The sequence below is a fragment of the Cinclus cinclus genome, chromosome 3 (genome assembly GCF_963662255.1).
Source record: "Cinclus cinclus chromosome 3, bCinCin1.1, whole genome shotgun sequence".
Lineage (NCBI taxonomy): Eukaryota > Metazoa > Chordata > Aves > Passeriformes > Cinclidae > Cinclus > Cinclus cinclus.
The window spans coordinates 151,252-173,771 of record NC_085048.1 but is presented as its reverse complement, the minus strand read 5'-3'; the positions used below and the strand labels follow the sequence as shown (position 1 = coordinate 173,771).

The 22,520-nt window shown below is 48.8% G+C and overlaps 1 protein-coding gene across 2 annotated transcripts in view; it reads left to right on the top strand.

Moving 5' to 3' along the window:
* NRBP1 (nuclear receptor binding protein 1) overlaps positions 1-22,499 on the top strand; it is a 33,611-nt gene extending 11,112 nt beyond the window's left edge. The window contains exons 3-19 of one of the 2 annotated variants that reach the window (XM_062489540.1): positions 1,500-1,622; positions 2,014-2,115; positions 2,205-2,294; positions 2,747-2,787; positions 3,823-3,917; positions 7,720-7,743; positions 16,905-16,988; positions 17,235-17,293; positions 18,396-18,494; positions 18,568-18,700; positions 18,985-19,087; positions 20,682-20,732; positions 20,825-20,960; positions 21,046-21,099; positions 21,445-21,508; positions 21,618-21,673; positions 21,865-22,499. In XM_062489540.1, coding sequence (XP_062345524.1) covers positions 1,500-1,622; positions 2,014-2,115; positions 2,205-2,294; positions 2,747-2,787; positions 3,823-3,917; positions 7,720-7,743; positions 16,905-16,988; positions 17,235-17,293; positions 18,396-18,494; positions 18,568-18,700; positions 18,985-19,087; positions 20,682-20,732; positions 20,825-20,960; positions 21,046-21,099; positions 21,445-21,508; positions 21,618-21,673; positions 21,865-21,963 — 1,413 coding nt within the window. In that variant the 3' untranslated portion in view covers positions 21,964-22,499. The remainder of the gene's footprint in view (positions 1-1,499; positions 1,623-2,013; positions 2,116-2,204; positions 2,295-2,746; positions 2,788-3,822; positions 3,918-7,719; positions 7,744-16,904; positions 16,989-17,234; positions 17,294-18,395; positions 18,495-18,567; positions 18,701-18,984; positions 19,088-20,681; positions 20,733-20,824; positions 20,961-21,045; positions 21,100-21,444; positions 21,509-21,617; positions 21,674-21,864) is intronic. The other variant, XM_062489539.1, reaches the window with a different exon arrangement.
* The last annotated feature ends 21 nt before the right edge of the window (positions 22,500-22,520 follow it).

Here is a 22,520-nt window from a genome sequence, read left to right as displayed (position 1 = left end):
CTGTACTGGTGACCTGTCACTGTGTTGTCAGGCAGGAGGGAATAGAATGGGATAGAGTAACTCAGGCTGACATGATGAAATCGGGGAAATTTGATCATGTGAAAGTGGCTGCCCAGGGGAGGAGGGATGTTTGAGGGAGCTCTTACATATGGTGAGACTTTCCAGCAATTGGATGGAAATGGGAATTGGATTCCCCCCATTGAGGGAAGAGAAGGTGAGCAATATGAGAAGGAGGAGCTGTGAAATGGCCAGGTTTGGTAGGTGATAGAAGTAGAAGATGAGTCTGGGTTTGCCAAGCAGGTCTGTGTTAACTGTTACCTCAGGGGGGAAATTGGATTAGCTGAAAGCTGCCATGCCTGGTAATCAGCACCAACCCTGCCTGAGTTGAAGGAGTATTTGGGCAATGCTCTTAGACATGGGGATTCTTGGGGTTTTCCTGTGCAGGGCCAGAAGCTGGATTTCAGTGATCCTTGTGAGTCTCTGCCAAATCAGGTTATCCCGTAAATCTGGGGAGTGATACTTGGTGTGTGGTCAGCAGATGGGAATAATAATGATTGCCATTTGACAATTAAAAGGTGAATTCTACCTTCTTATCCTCTCTAAATGCTTTCAATCCAGTTCTGTCACTGCACATTGCCTGGTGTAGTGGGATGCTCACCATGACTGTGGCTGCTGTGTGCCTGTGAAATTGCCTGGCAAAGGCATTACAGGAAATGCCATGAATGTTGGATGAAAGAGACCATGTTCATCTTTAAATGCTGCTACATATCTGAAGAAAAACAATGTTATAGAAAACTTTGCTGCTGGGAGTGGGGTTCACCTGTAATCTCTGCAGGTCTTTCAGCCTTATGTCCTCCCACAGCCCTTTCCATCCTTGTGCTGGGCTCTAAACTCTCAATCCCCTCGCCTTGCTGCTTTCTGAGTGCTCGTCTGTGTCTTTAATATTCAGTGTGGGTGTTCTTGTGCTAGGTCAATGTTTAAAATAATTAACTAAAGAAATTACTGTAGTGGTTTCCCTTGTGTCATTGGCTCCCACCTCTGAAGCTTCAGGTTTCCCCTTATTCCTCTCTGCTTTCGTTGAGTGTCAGGTGTCATCGCCTTTCAGAGGATTCCTCCACAAAGTTGTATCTGAGTTCTCAAGACATTTCTGTATCCCTTTTGTATTGTTTGGGTTTTTTTTTTGTGGCAGAATGAACTACAGGTGTCCTAAACCATGAAAATCTAATATATAGCTGGCAAAAGACAGCTTTGCTACAACACAGTGTTTGTGCACAAGAGGTTTTCCCACCGGTGCACTCAGGACTTGCTGCTCACATGGTCTACAGTGACTCACGTTTTGGATACGCCCTGCTCCAAAATATATGTGCAAATCCTGTCCTGGAATTCTTATTTAATTAAAAGTTAATGAGCAGAGTTCATAATTCTCCAATGAGTGCTGCGTGGCAATGATCTGGTCTTGCTGGCTTAGAACTCACAGGTGTCTCCACCCTTCCCTCCAGGTGAACCAGCGCAATGTCCCAGGGATTGACAGTGCCTACCTGGCCATGGATACGGAGGAGGGTGTGGAAGTTGTTTGGAATGAAGTTCAGTTTTCTGAGCGGAAGAACTTTAAGCTTCAGGAAGTAAGTTGATGTGTTTCCCAGCAGGATGTGAGAAACATACCTTGCCCTGGGGTGGGATTATGGATACTCAGGACTTTGGGTGTGGATTATTGGTTGGGTTTGGAATGCTGTGCTGCCCAAATGTAGCGAATTTGGTTTAAGCTTGGCCTGCATAGGAAATATCCTGGAAAACTGTTGTTCTATTTCCATGAGCCCTTGTGTTCATTTAGACTTGGCAATCAAACCGCACTCTGCTGAGATGCAGTGCAGAAGAAAATGGGATACTGAATGTTCTTAGCATAGGGGCTTGACGTATATGTTGGTGTTTGAGGGGACCAAGACCCAGCAAGAAAGAAGGATATAGGTTGGCATGGTCTCTCATGTCACATGTCTTTGTCTTTCCAATGTTAAGGAAAAAGTTAAAGCAGTGTTTGACAACTTAATTCAACTGGATCATCTCAACATTGTGAAGTTCCACAAATATTGGGCTGATGTGAAAGAGAACAAGGCCAGGGTAAGTGCAGCCATCAGGCTGTTGGGTTCTCATTGTGTGTTGTTAGGTAATCAGCAAGGTGGAGGATAATGTGTCATACTGCCCCACAGGTGATCTTCATCACTGAGTACATGTCTTCAGGGAGCTTGAAACAGTTCTTGAAGAAGACAAAGAAAAACCACAAAACTATGAATGAAAAGGTAACTTTTCTTTTTCCTGTCTGACCATAATTCTTTAGAGCCATCAACACCTGGAAAGCCCTTTCAACAGAGGATCCCAATGAGAGCTGGCAATAACACATTGCTGCAGTTCCCCTGTGTCCCAGTAACATAGTTCAGCTGCAGGTTCTCTGGGACAGCAGTTCTGTGCTGGTTGCTTTACTGCCAGCAGCTCTGCAGCTTCTTAGGTGTGGTGTGACATGCATGTCCCTCTCCAGGGGCCCTCACAGGAAAGGGGGAAGGTGTCTGTGCATGAGAGACTCTGGAAGGCAGGTGTGTTTCTGGACCCATGGGAATATGTAGAAACAAGCTTTACACCTGCACTGAGTAAAAGCTGGAGCATGTATTGCTTCCTAGAGTGGGTTGTGAATCACAGAACTACAGATTAGCTCCTTGTGGGTGACTTTTTAATCCTTTTCCTGTTGTGTCTGCAGGCATGGAAGCGGTGGTGTACGCAGATCCTCTCTGCTCTCAGGTACGTGGGGTACTCACCTTGAGATCCCAGCAACTGGGGCTGATGTGCCAGTGAGTGGCATTAGGGAGCTCTCCAGAGTATCCAGCTTTATAACCTGGGTTTCTCCATGGTCAGGAGGATGTTGCAAAGATGACAGGGAAATCCAGTTCTGTGTGAGAGGACTGAGAAAAACTCCCATAGCATTGGCAGGCTGCAGCTCTGTTGCAGGCAGTGGATTCATGAATATTGAGGCACGGTGTTGTTACATGTGTGTGTACACTTCTCAATGATGCGGCTCTTCTGCAGCCATCTTAGTGCAATACAGCTGAGTAGAATGTGTTTTGGGTTTTAGAAACTCTTTTCCACCTGAACTAGAGTTGGTGAGTAGCTAATTAGAACCTCAGAAAAACAATAGCCTGGATGACAGAGCGTGGCTTGCATTCTGTAGAGAAAACTCTGGTGCCACCTTGGCTAAATGGTCTATTGGTGAATAGTTTGGGCTCTAATAAGCTTCTGGGAGCTGACTGTCCTAATTTATGCTAGCTGCTAACATAAACCCAAGCAGAGTGCAATGGAAAAACAGAGTGTACCTGGGACCTAGCACTGAAAAGCTTTATTTGTGCCTGCTGGCAAACATGCCCAACTGGGTGTGTGTATAGCATTAAGTGCCTCTTTGGTCCCCTTTGAGTAGAGACAGAATAAGGCTCTGATGTTTTTTGGTATAAAATTGTGATGCTTTTAGGATCTATTCTGCAGTACTAGGTTGGATGAGTGTGTCTTTACCTCTGGTACCCTGAGTTTCTTGGGAACTGATAGGAGAAGGCTTTCTCTCCCCCCTCCCCTCCCATGTTCTGGAGATTCATTAGAGACAATTCCTATTTGTTCCTGGTTCTCAGCTAGAAGCTGATGTACAGTCACTGAATTGTATCTCCTGACCACTGTAAATCCCTGGCATGTGCCATTTGCTCCCCTGTTCTCTTCTGATGTTGCTTGACATGGAAAGGGGTAAAGGGAGGGATTCAAGGCCTTGACCAGTGCTCTGTTCTGCATCTCCAGCTACCTCCACTCCTGTGATCCCCCCATCATCCATGGCAACCTGACCTGTGACACCATCTTCATCCAGCACAATGGACTGATCAAAATTGGGTCAGGTAATGCTTGCTGGGGGTGCCCCTGCCTGTCAGACAGACTACCCAAACAGAAAAAGGAATCTACTCCTATCCAGGTTCCCTGGCATGATAGGCATGTGTGTACATGTGCTTCTCCACCACATCAGATGTGCCAGACTGGGAGCAGAATTCACTGGTGACTGGACCCTTGTCAGGTGCAGGAAAGACTGATGTACTGTTTGCCTTTTAGCCTCATCTTTAGCTTTTTGTCTCAAGGGGATGGCACAGGAAATGATGCTGAAACTTGGAAGTTTTATAGACATATCATCTGTGGGTTCATCTGCTCTGCAGATTTTCATGTTAATACACAGAGAGTTCTCCTCCCAGCACTGTGGAGCTTTGGGAGCTGCCTGGGGAGCTGTGTCCATGAAGCCATGAGAGTGCTGCTTGTAGCAACCCACGTTTATAATAAAGTGGACAGACTGACTGCAGTGGGTGGCTTGTCCTGACATCCTTATCCAGCATCCCTTCCACGGGCCTGCCTTCAGGCTGCTGAGCTGCCCTGGGCCAGTTTGGCACAGAATGCCCTGCTTGGGCAGCCTCCCTGTGCTGAAACAGTTTATTTCATAAGTAAGCAGTGGTGTTCCTGGCAGTGCAGAGCATCCTTGCATACTCTGTTTTTTCCTGCTATTCCCATGTCTCTAAAAATCTGTCTGCAGTCAGAATGCATTATGTCATACCTTGACATGACCTTTCAAGGGACAGCTTTGCTACCTGTTGTTCAACTTCTGCAAGTATTCTCAATCTGAGGAATAGGTCTTTGCTTTTCTGGAGCTATTGTCTGTGTTAGTTCTGCTTTGATGTGGCAGTGTACAGGGAAAGATGCTCTACATCACCTGTCATCCAGAAATAGCCTCTCTGTCAGCTGCAGACTTACTGCTTTTCTTCCCATCAAGGAAATCCTATGTCATTGTTTTGTTCCAGAACTGGGATAGCAGATTTGTGCTTGAGCCAGGGAGGCAGGCTTATGGCAGAAGGAGCACTCTGCTCCTTACCTGCCTGTAAAACTTGGGGACTTGTTCTTCACACAAGAGCTGATGTCATCATGTCATCACACAAACTTTATTGTGTTTTCCTGACTTTGTCCAAGTTGGAGAGATTTTCAAGAGTGAGTACATGTAGTACCTGTGTGCTGGCAAACTCCCTGGCGTTCAGTTCAGACTGCTGGGAAGATTTGAGTACTCAAGAAATTCCCTTTTTTAGTTTAGTTTCAAAGTATTGTGCAGCTGCCACCTTTCTGCAGGGCAGCCAGCGCTGTCTGTAAAACCAAACCCACGGAGCTGGCATTGTAGCCAGGGCTCTCACCAGAGGGAGATCCTGCAGGTCATCAGACCTGCTGTTCCCAGAGCATGCAACTCCAGTGGTGCAGTTCAGAGGCTGTGTAGAAGGAAGGTGGCTCTTCAGGTGTGGGCTACAAATGGTGGCCTCGATACAGTTGCACCTTTGCTCCCTTCAGTTTCCCAAAGCTTTGCTTCTGTCAGGTGCAGCAGGAGGGACGTGGCAGTCACATGCTTGTGCTCATGCCAGGAGAAGTGGGTGTCCATGCTGTTACAGCTGCAGGATGTTCTGGACTGTGACTGCAGCTGCAGTGCTCATGTGCAGATGTTCCTGAGAAGACCTTTCTGCTCCACAGCTGTGGGCTACCTAGCTCACCTTATGTTCAGAAATGAAGTAATTTATCTAAAAGATTCTGGCCTTTATTATTTTTTTTGAATAGAAAAGGAAGTGAGTGCAAGTGGGCTTGTGGTCAAAAGAGGAATCCTCCAGATAGGAAAGCTGTGGCTCCAGTGCAGGCTGGAAATAGAGTTGGCAGTGTTGCAGGATGTGTTCCTATTCCTGCAGAGCCCACCCAACCAGAAAAGGCAAAGCTACATCCCCAGGACTGCTGGTTGTGTTGGAGCTTGAGCCTTTCTCCCTGGCGCTGCTGCCTGTGCAGTGCCAAATGGGCTGGGTTTGAGTTTTGGGTCCTGGAATGACAGTTGCTCCGGGGTCACTGACAGTGCCAGGCTCATATTTGCTGCTTCCTGTCCTTGTTCTGTACAGCTGGCTGGTATCTGAGCACTCGGCTGTGTTTACTTAAAAGCAGCAGGACAGTAATTTCAGTGGGTTTATGGGGAACAAGGATTCAGTGCACTATGAGCTGTGCTTTGGTGCTGTCTCTGTCCCCAGTACTATGCTGGGTGCTGCTCCCAAAGTTCTTCTCCCTGTGGCTTTGGCAAAGAGAATACTTGCTGAATGTGGGGCAAACACCTGGCTAAGGCAGCTGCTGATGTGCACTGCAGGACATCCTGCTGTCTGCTGGGGGAGGGTGTGCCAGGAGAGCAGTGTCACATTGGAAATGTCTGATAGTGGTTCCTGTGACACATGTTCAGGTGTGGGAACAGCCCTTGGCTCCTTGCTGCTCCCTCAGATGCAGGAGCATGTGAACTGGCTGGACTGGTCACTGTTTCTCTGTTGAGTATGCAGATCTGTGTGCTGGGGGTCAGCTGGGGAAGAAAAAGGGAGTGGGAAGGAACAAAGATTTTGCATAATGCTTAAATGCAAAAACCATTTGTAATCCATTCATTTGCTAACCTTTTTTTTTTTTCCAGTGCCATAAAGTGCAGAGTTAATAGATTTAAGGATAAAAAGTTTCAAATTAGTGGAGAGCTTTGGAGAGCTTGTGATAAGGACAGGAAAGACACTTACAGCTCTTAACTTGCCACTGGTATTCCCAGAGACTGGAACGTTCCACATGCTTTGTAGAGCTGTGGTCAGATGAGAGCATTCCTTGTGATAAGTCCAAGTTGTACTCTGTGTACTCTTCACAGAGGTCAGGTGCAGCACAGCAGTGCCTCTGTGGGTGTCTGTGCTGTCTGAGGAGGGGATGTGTTGCCAGGTGTGTTCCTGAGACAGACTACAGCTGCTCTGAGTGCAGAAAGAACAGCATGTGCAGACAGGGAGCCTGGTGCTGCTGCCTGCTTTTGTTGGCATTGTTGGGAGCTGTTCCTGGAATTCACTAGCGGTGTAAGAACAAATCACAGGTGGAAAGAACTGATGTGCTTGAATTAAAAATCCTTGTGGGCAACCTTGAAGTGCCCCAGCAGAAGGGAGGCCTTAAGCTGGAGGGTCTCAGTGTCCTCTGGTGCCCTGAGACACAGTGATATATCAGCACTTGCTGAGTGAGACCTTGATGGAGCACAAAGGAAGCTCTGTGGAGTGCAGTGCATATTTCCCTCTTGTGCCTCCAGGCATCGCTGCTATGCAGCTCTCCTGTCTGCACCACACCTGACCTTAGACTCAGTCTGTATTTAGTTGTGTCTGCTTAGAGTCTGCCCTCAATTCCAGGCCATGGGGCCAGGGCACTTATGGGTGTTAGCTCTGCTGTGGCATTGTGGGGCCAGGTGTGTAAGTGTGAGTTCTCCTACTGAGATCTGTAGCCAGAAGCTGCTGGGATGTAGAGAAAGGGAATTCTCTGCTGCAGGAGTGGGGTGGGTGGGCCTGTAGGACACTCACAGAAGAAGAGAATTTCCAGCTTCTTGGTCTCAGTCAGCTGTAATCTTCTGCTTGGTCAGAGGTGCCTTGTCTCCCCTGCTTGGTCTAGTTCTCAGGTGGAAACCCTGATGTTCCTTAGGCAAATTTCTTTTGAAGAGGTGGCTGGAGGCAGGGCCCAGTGCTCAGTCCTGTCCCTGTGTGCCCTGACTCTGACCCAGCTGTCTCTATGGATGTAAGTGCTTTGCTGTTCACCAACTCATTGACTTTATCTCGTTTTACTTCCCGCTCACGGGCTGCTCTGTTACAACAGTCTTTCATAGGATATTTGCTAATGGTGAGCAAACTTCTCCGCTCCTGTGATGTGACTCCACTTATGTCATGTACATGATTTTATCTCTGTGTGTATCTGTATATATATATATTTATATATATATGTGTGTGTATCTATATTTGTAACACACAAACATACACACTGATCTATTTACAGTGTTCCCTTGCTATAAGGCTGTGTGTAAAACTGTTTGGCTTAGGTGCATCCTGCTTGGAGAGCTTGTGTTCTGTGCTGGGATGCAAACAGTTCCTCGTGCTCTTGGCCAGAGCCTTACAGAGAGGGAGCACTGCCCTTTGTGAAGTCTCCTGGTTGTTAGTTTTCTCCCTCTCCATGTTCTTAGCGTGTGCTAGTCCACGGGCCCTGTGCATGCTGGCTCCTGCATGTCAACAAGCCATGCCTTGTTCTGAGCTCTTCCCAGCTGAACTTCCCACGTCCATTAGGCTCTTCCCTGCTGCTTCTCTGCTGCCCTTGGCTGGGACCCAGCCCTGGACTAACCCCACACTGTGTGCTTGGCTATCCAATTGCTTGCTTGTAGTTTGAACTCCTTAGATGTGTTGGTTTTAAGATGAATGTTTCAGTAATTGTGTCTGGCTCCTGATAGCCAGATCCCTCCTGCCCCAAATGAGTCCCTGGTTTGAAGTAAGCTTGGCTATTGATGTTTCCCCAGATAAATCTCTGGGTTTGGGGAGATATGTGCATATGAGGAGGGAGTTGGGCTGGTGGGAGCCAGAGAAGGATTCGAGTGCTGCAGTTTGTAACCCTATTGCATAGAACACCATGTTTATATTTAAAATAATTTTTAATTTTATTTTTTGCCATCAGGATTATTCTCGATGGTTAGAGTTTGTTTCTACTGAGTTGGGAACCTACCAACTGTCAGCTGAAGTGGTGGAAAGGGCAAGGGCCTGACCAGAAGGGCTCTGTGCTTTCCAGGTGTTGGCAGGAGGATGTGCCGTGCCACTCTGCATCGCCAGCGCAGCAGAGGCTCCTGGAAAGCTCAGTCTGGGGTCTGGTGCAGCTGAGGGGGGGGATGCTGATGTAGTCGGGGCTCGAGTGCTGAGGAGGGCAGGTGTCCCTGGGGATGGCTGCAGGATGGCAGAGCAGCAGCGAGCAGACTGCTCCAGGAACAAGCCCACAGAATGGGAGCCTGGCTGAGCCTGGGCTCAGCCACAGTGAGGGCAGCAAGGCTGAGGGCTGGCCAGCCCTTCCTCCAGTATCAAGTCACCCCTGTGAGCAGAACCAAAGGTTCCTGGTTCTAAAAGGAGAGGAGATGCCTGAACCAGCACTCTGCAGGCATAAGGAGATGCTGTGGTACCTCACCTGTGCTGGAACAGCATCAGATGGCCTTGGAATACTGAGCTTTCCTGGATGGTTAGTTGTGAACTTGTTTTAAGTCTGTTGTACCTGGAGGTACTGTTGTTATGAGAGGTGGGGACTGTTTAAGCCTTAGATCTTGAATAGTGGTTTGGGTTGGAAAACACTAAATCTAGGGTATGAGGCTCTTGTTTTGCTTGAGCATTGAGCTAATGAGGCTGTGAGTGACATGCTTTTATAACTAATCTTATTTTAGTCATCACTTCACTCCCTTGGATTTTGTTGCTTGCTCTTTAAATGTCATGCTGGTTTCCACATTCTTAACAGACACTTGAAGTGATGTAGAAATAAGAGGTTAGTAGGATATCTTGGATCTGGCTCATTTCAACTATGGCAGGTGTGTTTTTAAAGGGAAAATAATGCATAATTAAAGTAATCAGACACAGAACAATCTGTCATAAAAATTGCATGTTGGCATTGATTTAGGAAGATGTAACATGAATTGATGTAGTTTAGCTTTTCTAACTGTACAGTTTTGTGTGTGAGTCAAGCACATTCTCTACCAAGCCAAGCATTTTTGGTTCCTTAGAAACTTGGCAAAACTAAGGCAGATATTTGTGAAGTCTGTCTGTGACTACAGGTGCGATGAGACTGGGCAAGGAAATAGTTTTGAGTGGAACCTTTTGTCTCGAAGGCTTTGGAAAGTCCCAGATTGGATCCAGGCTACTTTTTTTGGGTGGCTGGCTTTTATTTTTTTTTTTTTTTTAAAAGCTTTTTCTGCCATAGGTCTGTGTTGGCTGTGAAACTCTCAGCCTGTCTCCAAATGAAAGTATTTCTCATTTGGGTTGTTCCTGAGAAACTGTTGGACAAACTGGGTTGAATAGCATGAGGTTGATTTTAATTGTAATGCCACAATGCTGTAGCTGCTGCCCTGATTACTAGAGCGGCAGAAACAGTTGCAGAGACCTGTCCTAGGTTTTTGTGTAAGCACAGAGCTTAAAGTAGGAGGAGCAGCCATGAGTGAGTGGCAGTCCATGGGTTCTGTCCACACTGGAAGTTCCAGTTGCCTTCTGCTGACCGCATGTTCAGTCTGGGCGAGGGGGGTGGGATTTTTTAAGTCCCATTTAGTGGTAAGAACCAGGGACCTAGGCAGCCTTCTGCAAAGATTTTCCTCCTTCTATGCTGTGATAGTAATAATCTCATTTTTATTTTGCAGAAGGTTTAAAAGCTGGCTCTTGCTCCTAGTACTTATTTCCCTATCTCAGTGTACCCTCTGTGTGCTGCTGTGATTCGCCTCATTCATGAGAACACCAAAAAATTATGATCATCTAGACTGGTTGTTATTTTCAGTTAAGTAAGATATTTTAAAAGGTTTAAATGTCTCTGTTTAGTGCTCCAGGTAATGGATGAAACATCCATTTTTCTGAGGTCATTGTTATTTCTGTGTTGCACTGAAGGCATTGCTGCTTCAGTTTAGTTCAGCTCTGTTTTTTTCTGTGGTTTTACGTGACTTTCCCAGAAGGTATGGGGATGTGGATTCTAGTCATCCAGGTCTTTATTCACCCATTCTCATATTAGCACAACAGTTGCAGGTGTCTCCTCCTTTCAGGGCCCTTTGGTTGAAGGCTTTGGGAACCTCAGTAGTATAGGAAGCTCCTTCATGCCAGTTCTGAAAAGATCACTTAGACACAAAACAAGCAAGGGCAGCCTGTGGTGGCTGGCTGTGCCTGAGCAGGGGGTGAGCTGTCTTTTCAAGGGGTTCCTCTCTGCCTGGACAGGTTTGTGGTTTAGATCTGTAGCTGTGTGGGCCAAGCAGCATTTTCTCTGGCACCTGCTTCCAAGGGTGAGCTTTGCTCTAGGTTAAATCTCCCAAGGTCCCTTTGGCATGTAGAACAATGATAATCAAAGATGTGGAGTTTGAAATTTGGGGAAGTTGTACTTGAAATTCTTGATCTTATAGGCCCTAATTGTATTTTAGAATGTCCATTTATATTGGTTCAATCCCTGCTTCTGTTAAGCAGAGCTGCTTGCAGTAGATCATCTTCACAGTCATATTTCTGAGGGTACATCTGTCTTCTGGGAGTACATGATTGCTCCAGAGTAGCTAAGTCTGTAGCATTTCAGTGGATGTCCTTGTTTCTTCTGATTGTGTGTAGTTCTTGCACAGTGATGTGAACATATATATCTTTTTCATATCAATATTGCATTGCAGTTGTATGGTGTAGCCCACGCAGGGGTTTGCATGGTCAGTGAAACCTTCATTCTTCTGGTCTAGAACGTGGAACTTGGTTTTGGGTGCAGATTTCAGATCTCCCAACACACATTGTTAGGGATGAGGTTGTTTGTATCATGAACTCTTCCAGATAAAGTGCTAATAAGCTCTTAAGTCCCTGTTTAAGAGCCTACATGCAACCAGGATTGGCAGGTGCTAATCTTGTAGCTCTTTATCTGTTCTTGTTTCTCCTGCTCTGCCTACTTCCACTTTCTGCTTCCATGTAATGAATGTGGTCAAACATGTCAACTTAGAGCTCTAAGCGTTCTTTTAAATGTAAAAATACCACCTACTGCTTCATGAAAAATGTGACACCATGTGATCGTGTCCCTCTGTGGCTCCTTGACAGGATTGTGTGCTCTGGCTCCAAAAGTAGCTGATGCTGCCCTGGGCTGCATTAGGCAAAACCTTTCCAGAGCAGGGAGGGGATGGTCCTGGGCCTCTGCTCAGCGCTTGTGCAGCCACCCCGGAGCGGCGGGCCCAGCGCTGGCTCCCCAGAACACGAGGGACAGGGACAAGCTGGGCAGAGCCCGCCGAGCACCCTGCGATGCTGCAGGGCTGGAGCGTCTCTGCTGGGGTCAGGCCGAGGGAGCTGCGGCTGCTGAGCCCGGGGCAGAGCGGGCCCGGGGATCCCTGGCTGTGCCACCTGTGGGGAGGGGTCTGCAGGTGAGCCCCGCGCTCCCGGGGCTCCCGGGGACGGCACCAGAGGCCATGGCACAGGCTGCACCCCAGAGGGTCCCTCTGGTTCCCTGGCATTGTCAGCGTGGTGGTGGCACAAGCAGAGGTTGTGGTTGCCTTGTTGGCACAAGGCAGCCTCCATTCTTGGAGTTACCCAAAAGCAATCTCCACAGGTCTCTTCTGACATGAGCCATGCCATGATTTTGATTCTGCATTAATTTCTGTGGAGAGTAGCCTTCTCCAGTTGGTGTGACATTAACTCTCTACTGCCAGTACCACTGATCCTGCTCCAGCAGTGTTTTCACTGGAGGGAACCATGGGCAGTGTATTTTAGCAGAGGCTGGTTTCCTGTTGGGAAGCCATGTCAGTAGATGTGGCAGGCCTGCCCATGTGTGTAGGCACATGGGGAGCTTTATCTGGCACTGGGAACAGCCTGTAGTGAATTTTTCATACACTGAATCTATCTGGCCCTTCAGCTCATGATACTAATAAAATCCTGTTGCTTCTGGTGACTCAGTGTTGCAAGCATTTTGCAAACAGTTTGCAGTCCCTGATACAGATTTGAGGGCTGTAGGGAACTTTTATTCTATGATCAGCATAAATCTGACACTTCTTCATGTTTGACTCCTTGTTTAATGGCTGTATGCTTCTTTTTATGCCAAACAGCTTCCTAGTTCCTTATTTTCTAGGCCTTGCTCTCCCTAATAAAGAAGCTTTTTGTCATGACTGTGTGCAGAGAAAGCAAACGGTGTAACATCGTGGGTTTGTGCAGTCTTTGTACCCTTTTGCAGGAGTCAGTGTCTGGGGCATATGAGCACAGGGGATAATAATGTGGCCTCATACCGCTCCTGGCCCTGTGGCCACCCCTTTATAGCTGCAGAGGTGGTCTTGGCTTCAGTTGATAATTTTTGGATGTCCCTGGCGGTACAGCAGTTAATTTTCCCGTTGCTGGATTGCACAGCAAACCTGGGACAGTCTCAGAGGTCAGTTGTCGATCCTTCTCACTGACACCTGATTTCCCCCTGCTTTCTGTTGGCCAGGGCACTGAGCCCGTGGCTGAGGAGTGGAGTCATCTTGTGCTTTGCAGCATGCTCACATGCTTGCATGAGCCCAAGCTTCTCAGTGGCTGCTGCAGGAGGAGAGGTAGAGCCGTAGCACAAGGCCAGGGGGAGGACTGTGGGACAGGGGACCTTTCCTGCCTGCTGGGAGGAAGTTCTGAATAAAGCAGAATAAAGGTGGGTGGGAGATGGACACCACACAAGAGGGAAATGTTCTCTGCAGCGTGGAGTGTTCCAGAGCAGGGAGCTGCATGCCCAGGGAGCTCTGCTAAACCTGATGTGAGGGCAGCTAGGAAGGAACGCCACCCTTAACAGCCAGTGGGCACACAGGCTGTCTGCTTACTCTGCCCACTTCTTTTTGCGTGTTCTTGAGGGTTTGAGAAGTCTGGCCAGCTACAGTACATTCCTGTAGGAGTGCCAGTTGTCTTTTTATGCTTTTGTTGTCAGATTGAGTTCAGTTTGTCAAAGATAGGTTGCTTGTCCTACCCTCTGCTGTGCTTCACATCTCTTCCTATCACCTGCCCTGCTCAGACACCCTATTTGGCTGAAGCTTTTTCTAAAATTCATCTTTGCTAATTGCCCACCAGACTTGTCAGTCCCATGGGGCTTTGTAATGTGCCCCTTTGTAGTCATCTTCTTGTGGCTGAGAAAGACACATTCATTGTGATGGTGATGTGACTTTCCTTTGTGGTCTTCATAATTTATCCCACTTAATAGCCATCCTCAGCCTTCATCTATCCAATCATGCAGTGTGGAGCCAGTTTGAGAATATAAAAATAGGTGTATAAGTGGTAGATGGCAGCTATGTGAGTCGGGCAGGAGAGCATGTGTCAGAGGTAACTTCAGGTGTGTGTTCTTGCCTTGTACGGTCAGGAGGTTGGTTTAAAATGTAGGCTCAGGTGAAGCTCTCAAGCCCCTATCAGTGATAAGTTGTCTGTGCATCAAGATGACCTGTAACAGTGACCAGACCAAATCCAAAATTTCTTGTCTTACTTGTCTTGTCTAAAATCCTGTCACAGTTGTAGCAGCACTTCTGCCTGCTGTGTTGAACGTACCTGCAGGAAGTTTTTCAGAGCTGACCCCAGAAGCATGTTGTGCTGTCAGTGATGCATAGAGCAGGACTGTGTCTGGCAAGGCTGTCCCTGCTTAGCTCTGAGACACATAGGAGATTCTGGGGGTCTGATGTCATTGACTCTGTGCTGTCTCAGCTCTGCAATGGCAGAGTGAGGTGTTGCCTGTCACCTCAGCCAAGCTGCACATGAGCTGAGATATAAATGGTTGGAACAGGCAGATACCCTGCCAAGTGTGGCTGATCAAACCCAGCTGCGGAGCCAATCTCTGCAATAGTGATGGAAAAAACACTCCAGTGGGACTCAGCAAGTTAGGAAGCACAAGGACCAGAGTACCAGAGGGGACAGGTCCCTGGCTGACCCACAGCAGCAAATTCAGAGCTGCCTGTGTGTCAGTTCTGTGTATCTGAGTTGAAGGCTCCCACAGACATTGCAAGCCCAGTTCTTTCCAGAAATGCTGGTGCTACTGCAGAAGGTCTGTAGGACCTGGATGCAGAGGAGCTGATTATCAAGGCTGGCTGGACCTCATTAAGGACACTATAGATGGAGTCTGGGCTAGATTTCCATTCTACCTGCCTGTCTGGTAGGGAAATATGTCAGCTGTCACTGCTGAGGTTTCTGTTGATAATGTGTTCTGTAACTGATTGATTGATTGATGATTACTGTCTCATCCCTGTCCTTAAATGGGCACAGGAGCCAAGAACAGAGTGCCTGAACAGTGAACTGGCCCTTGTCATCCAATATGTGGTCATAACAGGATTTAAAGACATTAGAAAATGAAGCTGATCATGACATTGTGTGGGAGGTGACTTTCCTTGGCTGATTCTACTCCATATTTAGTGGGACCAGGTTGCTGAGTTTTTGGTTACTGTTTCCTCTTACAATGCATTGTATTGATTAGAATGGCAGAACGAATAGACAAATTTAAAAATAAGTTATTTTCTCTTCCTGGATTGTCTGATTTGCCACTGGGAGTCCCTCTGACATGCCTGCAGTAGCTGCAGGTTTAACAGGTATTACAAACATCTGTGTGATAGTTCCTGTACACTGCATTGGGCACAGAGATATCCAGGATCCCATGAATGACAATATGAATCCGATGTTGGAACAGAAGGGTTTCTGAAGCCTTAAATACTCTCTTTAGAAGGCCTGGTATGAGAACCCAGTGTGCTGGACAAGTCACAGGTGCTTTACTCTGTGTGCCAAGTCTGGATGGACATGTGGTGACAGGGTTGGGGCTGAGGGGTTGGCTCCAGCAGCAAAGGAACACATCCAGTCCAGTGCAGAGGACCAGGCAAACTCCAGTTGTAACTGACTCAGGAGTACAAATTATGAAGGTGAATGAAGTCCAGAGCTTATCATTTGGGTGCTGATGAGGATCAGGTGTTTGTTGCCTCCTCAAGGGAGGCTTTGGGCAGCTAGTCATGTGGGGAGTGTTGAGACTTTTTGAGCACAATCTCCAGTAGACAGAACTAGTGTAATGGTGCACCGTCCTGGCCAGAACTTGTCTAAAGTAGTCAGTGTCACTGGGAAAACAGAACAGGTCTTAGGAGAAAGACAAAGAATGTAGCTTACACTGCTTGGTGATGTGAAGGTGAGAAGATCTGGTGATGTCTGGGAACAGGTGAGCAGTAGGAATGAAGTCATCTTGCTGGACTCTTAGGCTCAGAGCTAACAGAAGGAACAGAAAGCAGTGATTTGTGAATGATTATTTGGTAAAGCAGCCCCTAGCTATTGGAGCAAGTCCTGCTTCCAGCGCTTGGATTGGGAAATATGATTTGGTGTGTGCCATGCAGCAAGGCTGAGCTGAGTTACCAAGGGAGGTCCTTCTTGTCTGACTAGAGCCCAAAGAAGATCTCCTCTGAAACTGGTTAACTAGTCACTCAGCTGGGAATCCTCTTCAGTATGGGAAAATACAAGTGTTAGGCAAGTCCTGTGTCAGCCCACATTGTGCCAGTACAGATGAGGACTGAATGTGATGGTCCAGGAGGGTGACCAGGTGGGACATGGGTCTGGGACTGGGCACATTCCAGTGTGACGGAAGAGCTCTGTGCTCCCTGGCTACTCTGTTTCTCGCTGGCAGAGACAGCTTCTCAGCTTCAGAGAGTTGTTTGCAGCCTCTGCAGAGGTGGCTGTCCCAAAGGCTTATCTTTTATGGGGGTCGATAATTGTGCTCTGCTCACTGTTCTTGTGGGTGTGAGTTATTTCCTCCCCACAGCTCTGAGTGGTTTGTGGAGGTGCTTGCTTCTGGGCGGTTCTGCTGTCTGGGTGGTCACCTCCCTTCCTTCAGCAGCTTGGCTTGATTCTTGTCTGGAGGTGCTTTGGTGCCAGCATCCTCCTGAAACGTGGAAGAGTTGCCTGGCAGGTCCATCCTCCCAGAAACCGAGGTGGTGACCAATTGCAGTGACCTTGGCATCTCTGGCTGTTCCTCAGGCTGCTGCCTGGAATGAGTTGCTAGTGACAAATGCTTCAGATCTGATTGAAGTTGGACATTTCAACTGGGAGTTACTCCCATCTTGTCTTCCCACTAGGCAGAAGTTGTGGTCTCCAGGTTTGCCCCTGGATAGTGATGCTAAGCTTCCAAGGAAACGATGCAGCAATGTATCAGGTCAGGGCAGGTGACAAGAGATGAAGGCTGTGAAGACTCATCTCAGTGCCACCATTCTGCCCCTTTCGGCACCAAGGGCCTGGAGTTGCAGGGATGTTCCCTGGGATTTCATCAGGGATGGGCTATGGTTTTCTGTATCCTAAGCATTCCTGGTTTCCTTCTAGTGGCACCGGACACAATTAACAACCATGTGAAGACCTGTCGTGAGGAGCAGAAGAACCTGCACTTCTTTGCCCCGGAATATGGAGGTATGGTGTGGAATGTAGCTCCAAGCCTGGGGCTTTTTTGGCCTTACTGTTTCCAAGCCATCCTGTACCTTGTTCTCAGTTCCAGGCTCCTGACAGATGCCATATTAACAGTTCTGAGCCATTTGCCGAAATGCTTCAGCTCCTCTGTTCTTTGGTAGCAAAGGAGGGAGAAGCTGCAGGACTGTCCCAACCTGGTGCAGAGTGCACGTAGAGCTGACTGATATCAATGCTATTTCTGTGTTACAGAAGTTGCCAATGTCACCACTGCTGTGGACATCTACTCCTTTGGGATGTGTGCACTGGAGGTAAGTGAGGAACATGGACTGTGGGACAGAGATGATGAGTCTGAGGAAAGAGAGAGCTCTGGAAGGGCTGTGGCCATGGATGGTTTGCTCAGTGACAAGTGTGTTTTGTTCTCAGAGCCAAGTGCACTTTCCCTGTGGAGGCTCCCCCAAGTGCCTCACTAAGAAGTAAATGGCTCAGCGATTTGCAGTTCTCCCCAAAATTCCTGATGGGTAATGAATTACTTAGCGGGTCTTGGCCAGTCCTGAAGTCAGACTCACTGGCTGGAGGGAATAGTCACTGCTGCCAACTGTTATGTAATGTCCATTTATGTGACCAGTGCCTGGTGTGTTTGGAGCAGAGGACAGCTGTAGTCTATCACTTTTCCTGGGTCAGCCTGTGCTCATTTGATAGGGGTTCTGGTTGCAGTCGATGTCAGTCTGACATACCTGGTCATAGCAGCTTAGTGCTTCCTCTGTCCTTGCAGTCAGTAGGTACAAGTCCAGGTAATGGGAGTTGTTGTTAGGAGTATTTTCTAAGAATTGTCAGAAAGAGCAAATACAAGGAACCCTCAATCTGTGCTGCACATTCCATTAGTGAAGCAGGAAGAGAACTGTGCAAAGATGCAACTTCTAGGAAACAAAACTTAAGCTGACTGCAGGAATTCTCTGCAATATTTTCCAGCCTTTCCTAGCTGGGAATTAGTGTCTGTGTAGCTGGCTGGAGCCTGTTCTTGATTTGTTGTGTGCTTGCTGTTCTGTGATGCAGAGCTGTTCACACAGCCAGAAGGGACACTTACAGATCCTAGCAGTGATCGAGTCACTGCTTCATTGTGGAATTACCAAACAGAGGAACGGGCCAACGGATCATGAGGTTCAAAGTGGAGATGCTTACTGTCCAGGTTGTTGCTGGCAGAGTTCCCAGGGCTCCCTGGCAGTCTTGGGGTGCTAGGAGCAAGCTGTTGTAATGAGACAGCCATTCTATCTGTCTCTCCAAATGTGACCTTAAGTAACCCCAAACAGCTTGGCTGTGGCAATCTCATGCTTGGCAGTGGTCTCCTCGAGCCTATGTCCCACGCAGTGTGCCATCGCCAGTGCAGTCTGATGCTCTGCTCTCTGTTTGCAGATGGCTGTGCTGGAGATCCAGGGGAACGGGGAGTCATCCTACGTGCCGCAGGAGGCCATCAACAGTGCTATCCAGCTGCTGGAGGACCCCCTTCAGCGGGTGAGCTGGGAGTTGGGTGCCCTCCGTTGCTTTGGTGCCATTGCTTCTTGTCTCATGCAGGTTTTGTCTTTAGGAGTTCATTCAGAAGTGTCTAGAACAGGACCCTGGCAGGCGCCCCACGGCCCGGGAGCTCCTGTTCCACCAGGCGCTGTTTGAGGTGCCGTCACTGAAGCTGTTGGCTGCTCACTGCATCGTTGGGCACCAGCGTGAGTACAGAGCCCTGGGAGCCGTGTCCCCATGTGGGTCAGTGCTCTGCTGAGCTTTGCTGACTGTCAGTGAGCTGGCACCCTGGGAACACCCTCCCCATCCCCTGCTGCTCTGCAGGTTCCTGGCTGTCAGATGCAGCTGTGGTTGCTTTGGGGCTGGGAGGGCCATGGTGCCCAACCTGCTCTGAGAGCATGAGAGAGATAAGACCTCTGCACTTTTCATTGCTTTTCTAAGGGTGGAAAGGAACTGTAATTGCTCTAAGTTACTATTTTTTTTTTAATAGATATGATTCCTGAAAATGCTTTAGAAGAAATGACCAAAAACCTTGACATGAATGCGGTGTTGGCCGAGATCAATCACGAGGACAGGGAAGGAGTCAAGATGATGTGAGTCCCCACGGTGTGCTCAGGGAGGCTGCTCAGGGGAGCAGTGCTGGGGCACTGGTGTGAGCACTGGGACTCTGCCCATCACCTCAGTGTTGGTGTTTCCCCACCAACTGGGTGCCAGTGGGAGCTGGTGGAGCTGGACATGAAGGAGCAGTCACTGTCTGGGCACACACACTTCTGGGGAGGGTTATTCCTGGGTGGAAGGAGACCTTGCACCTGTTTCATGGGAGCAGATCCTGTGCAGCTGAGATGAATTGTTCCCCAAATGGACAGATGAAATGAACACACTGTAGCTGGAGCAGTCCCTAGCAAAACATGGCTGAACAGTTTGGGGAGGTGCTCTGAGCAATCACAGACTAGCCAGATGGAGTCCAGCACTTCAGAGAACGGGTTCCTCGGTGGCTTTTTAATGGAACATCTTACTCCACATTATGCACAGGGAAAGGCAGTTGATGCAGCTGTCAATGGCACACAGCACTACTTGCACTGTAGGGGTGGCTCCCTAAGGGAGTGACTGTAATTCATATGGAACAAGCAGAGTGCCAAAAAAAGCGATGTACATTTTGGATAATAAAGCCTTGGCTAGTCAAGGGATTGGCTGAAGACTGAGATGTGAATACTGTATTAACAGAGAAGCCTAGGGTGCTTCCAGGGGGGCACTCAGGCTGCTGAACAGGAGTAACCAAGATGACAAGGAATAACAGCTCTGTCCATATAAGCAGTTCTTTGAGCCATAGATACCCTTCCAAAAACTGACATTCCAGTTGCAATAGTGATAGGAAATAGAAGTATGAAATTACCTTTGGAATGTTTTTGATATGGTTTCAAAATGGAGGACAACAAGCGAATAGGCAAAGCTGTGCAAGAGAGATCCCTACATACATGGGATGTCAGTCTCTGCGGGCTGGGCTGTCTGTGGGTGCCAGCCTGGAACTCGCTTTTTGGTAGTGCCATACCTCAGAGGCGCTGGAAAAGAAAGCAGCAATGACTTGAAATGCCAACATCATTTCTGGGAGGTTGTTTGCTGTACAAACCAAGCTGCTAGAAAAAAACATCATAAATTTTTGTTGGAAACCACTGCTGTGTTAGAAGATGGGATGATCCCAGCTGCTGGGGGTGTGGCTGGAGAGTGCTTTGGGAGCTGAGGCAGGTGTGCAGCCCATGAAGCACTCACAGATATCCTGTCAGGCTACCAGCAGTTTTGCAGTCCTTACCTCATCTCTGCTCCAGAGCAGCCTTGAGACAGGGTTTGGCTGCTCCAAGTGTTTGCTGCAACCAGGGACCTAGTGTGGCAGGTGTTTGTGGAACAGCTCACCAGGAACACTGTCATTGGGCCACCCTCCAAATAACTGTATATTGCACAGTTCTGAGGCCTATGAGACTGGCTCTGCCATAACTGTTGCCTCATTCTTAGCTCCTATAGATAGTTATATCCTTAAGGGAAGATACAAGCTTGTCACACCAGTGCTGCCTCTGTCCACGCCCATCCTGCCTGTGGATACAGCCCAGGACATGGGGATTTGAAACTGCACCTCAAGAGACCCAAGTGAATGCTGTGAGATGCTTTCTCATCTCAGGACATTTTGTTTTCCAGCTTCTCACAGTCTCCAGCACTGGAGCTGGACAAGTTCCTGGAGGATGTGAGGTAAGGGGGATATTTTAAGACACCTTCCTTTGTGTGTGAGACTGGAAAAATTTTGGAGAGGTATAAGCTCAGGTGCTGCTCCTTCCTTGTAGGAATGGAATCTATCCCCTCACAGCTTTTGGGATGCCACGACCCCAGCAGCCCCAGCAGGTCGTGGTGAAATCTCCCATTGCTCCCCCATCAGTGAAAACCCCAACTCCAGAGCCTGCTGAGGTGGAGACCCGCAAGGTAAATTCTAGGGGCTCTGCCCTGCACTCCCATCACCAAGCAGGGCTTGGGGCAGCTGCTGATGGGGTCTGTGCCTCTGTTCCAGGTGGTGCTGATGCAGTGCAACATCGAGTCCGTGGAGGAGGGGGTGAAGCACCACGTATGTTTCTACATCTGGCTGAGCTGGGGGAAGCTGGGACAGCTGTGCAGGGCTCAGGGCTCTGATGTGCTTGGGGTAACTCAGCACTGCTGCAGCTGTCGGGACCCAGAGCCTGTGCCTGCTGCTGACCTGGTGCCTGGGCCCAGCCCCAGGTCCTGGCTTCCAGTGCAGGATGGTGCTGCCAGCTGCATTTCAGGATGGAGCTGGCTGTGGCTGTTCTGTTAGATCCCTGTGGGAGTCTGGGGGGGTGGTTCTCATCCCAGGGGGCATTTCTAGGGTTGCTTTGGGCTTGCCATGGCAGCCTGCAGGACTGCAGTCCCTCATGAGAATTTCTTTGCCCTGCAGCTGACACTGCTGCTGAAACTGGAAGACAAGTTGAATCGACACTTGAGCTGTGACCTGCAGCCCAGTAAGTACCTTCTTCAGCCCAGAGAGTAGTACCCTTCTGCCCCTGCTGAGGCACGCTGGGGCCAGCAGCACGCTTGGACCAAGGACTGACACCTTTCCTTGTGTTGCAGATGACAACATCCAGGAGCTGGCAGCTGAACTGGTGCAGCTTGGATTCATCAGCGAGGTAAGCAAGGGCTCAGGTAGGGCTGTAGACCTGTGTTCCTTTCTCAGACTGCAACGGTTTATGGCACCTCAGCCCTTTTTCAGGGGGAGGAGGCAGGAGGAATTAGCCAGGTCTCTGCCCTGGGGGACTCCAGCCATGCTCTCAGCGTTGAGCAGATGGGGCTTACCCCTCACTGTCCTTGTTCTCCGCAGGCTGACCAGAGCAGACTCACCTGTTTACTTGAAGAGGCATTTAGCAAGTTCTACTACACTCGGAATGGAGCCCTGACGGCTGTGACTGTGTCATCTTAGCCCCACAGCTCCTGGGCAGCCAGTGTGGCCTCGCTGCCTGTGGCCCATCTCTGTCTGCCCACCATGGTCGGGCATCCGCAAGACCCCAGCTGCAGTGCTTGGAAGCTCATCCTGCATGTGCCGTGGCTGGGCTCATCGACAGTCCTCCCTGCCCGCCTCAAAAGGGGACTTTGCGCATCAGTATTATTTCCAGCCCTGTTTTTGTTGGGATTTGCCAGGTTGTGCTGCGGAGTTGAGGCCTGGCCTGGGGTGTTCTGCAGCCCCACTCGTGCATGGAGTTTGTTCTGTTTGAATTGTACAAAGTGTCTTTTGCACAGCACAGAAATGGGTTTTTTCCTTTTTTTTTTTTTTTTTTTTTTTTTTTTTTTTTTTTTTTTTTTAATTTAAAGGTAAGCAGGGGGAACCCCTAAGCCCTGTACCCCCGGTCCCTCTCCCCCACCGCCATGGCCCCAGGGGTGGCCGGGCTGATCGCCGCTCCCCGCCCGGCGCTTCGCTCCCGCCGCCGGCTGCGCTTTGTTTACTGGTTCGCACCCGCCCGGGGCCGCGGCGAGTGCTGG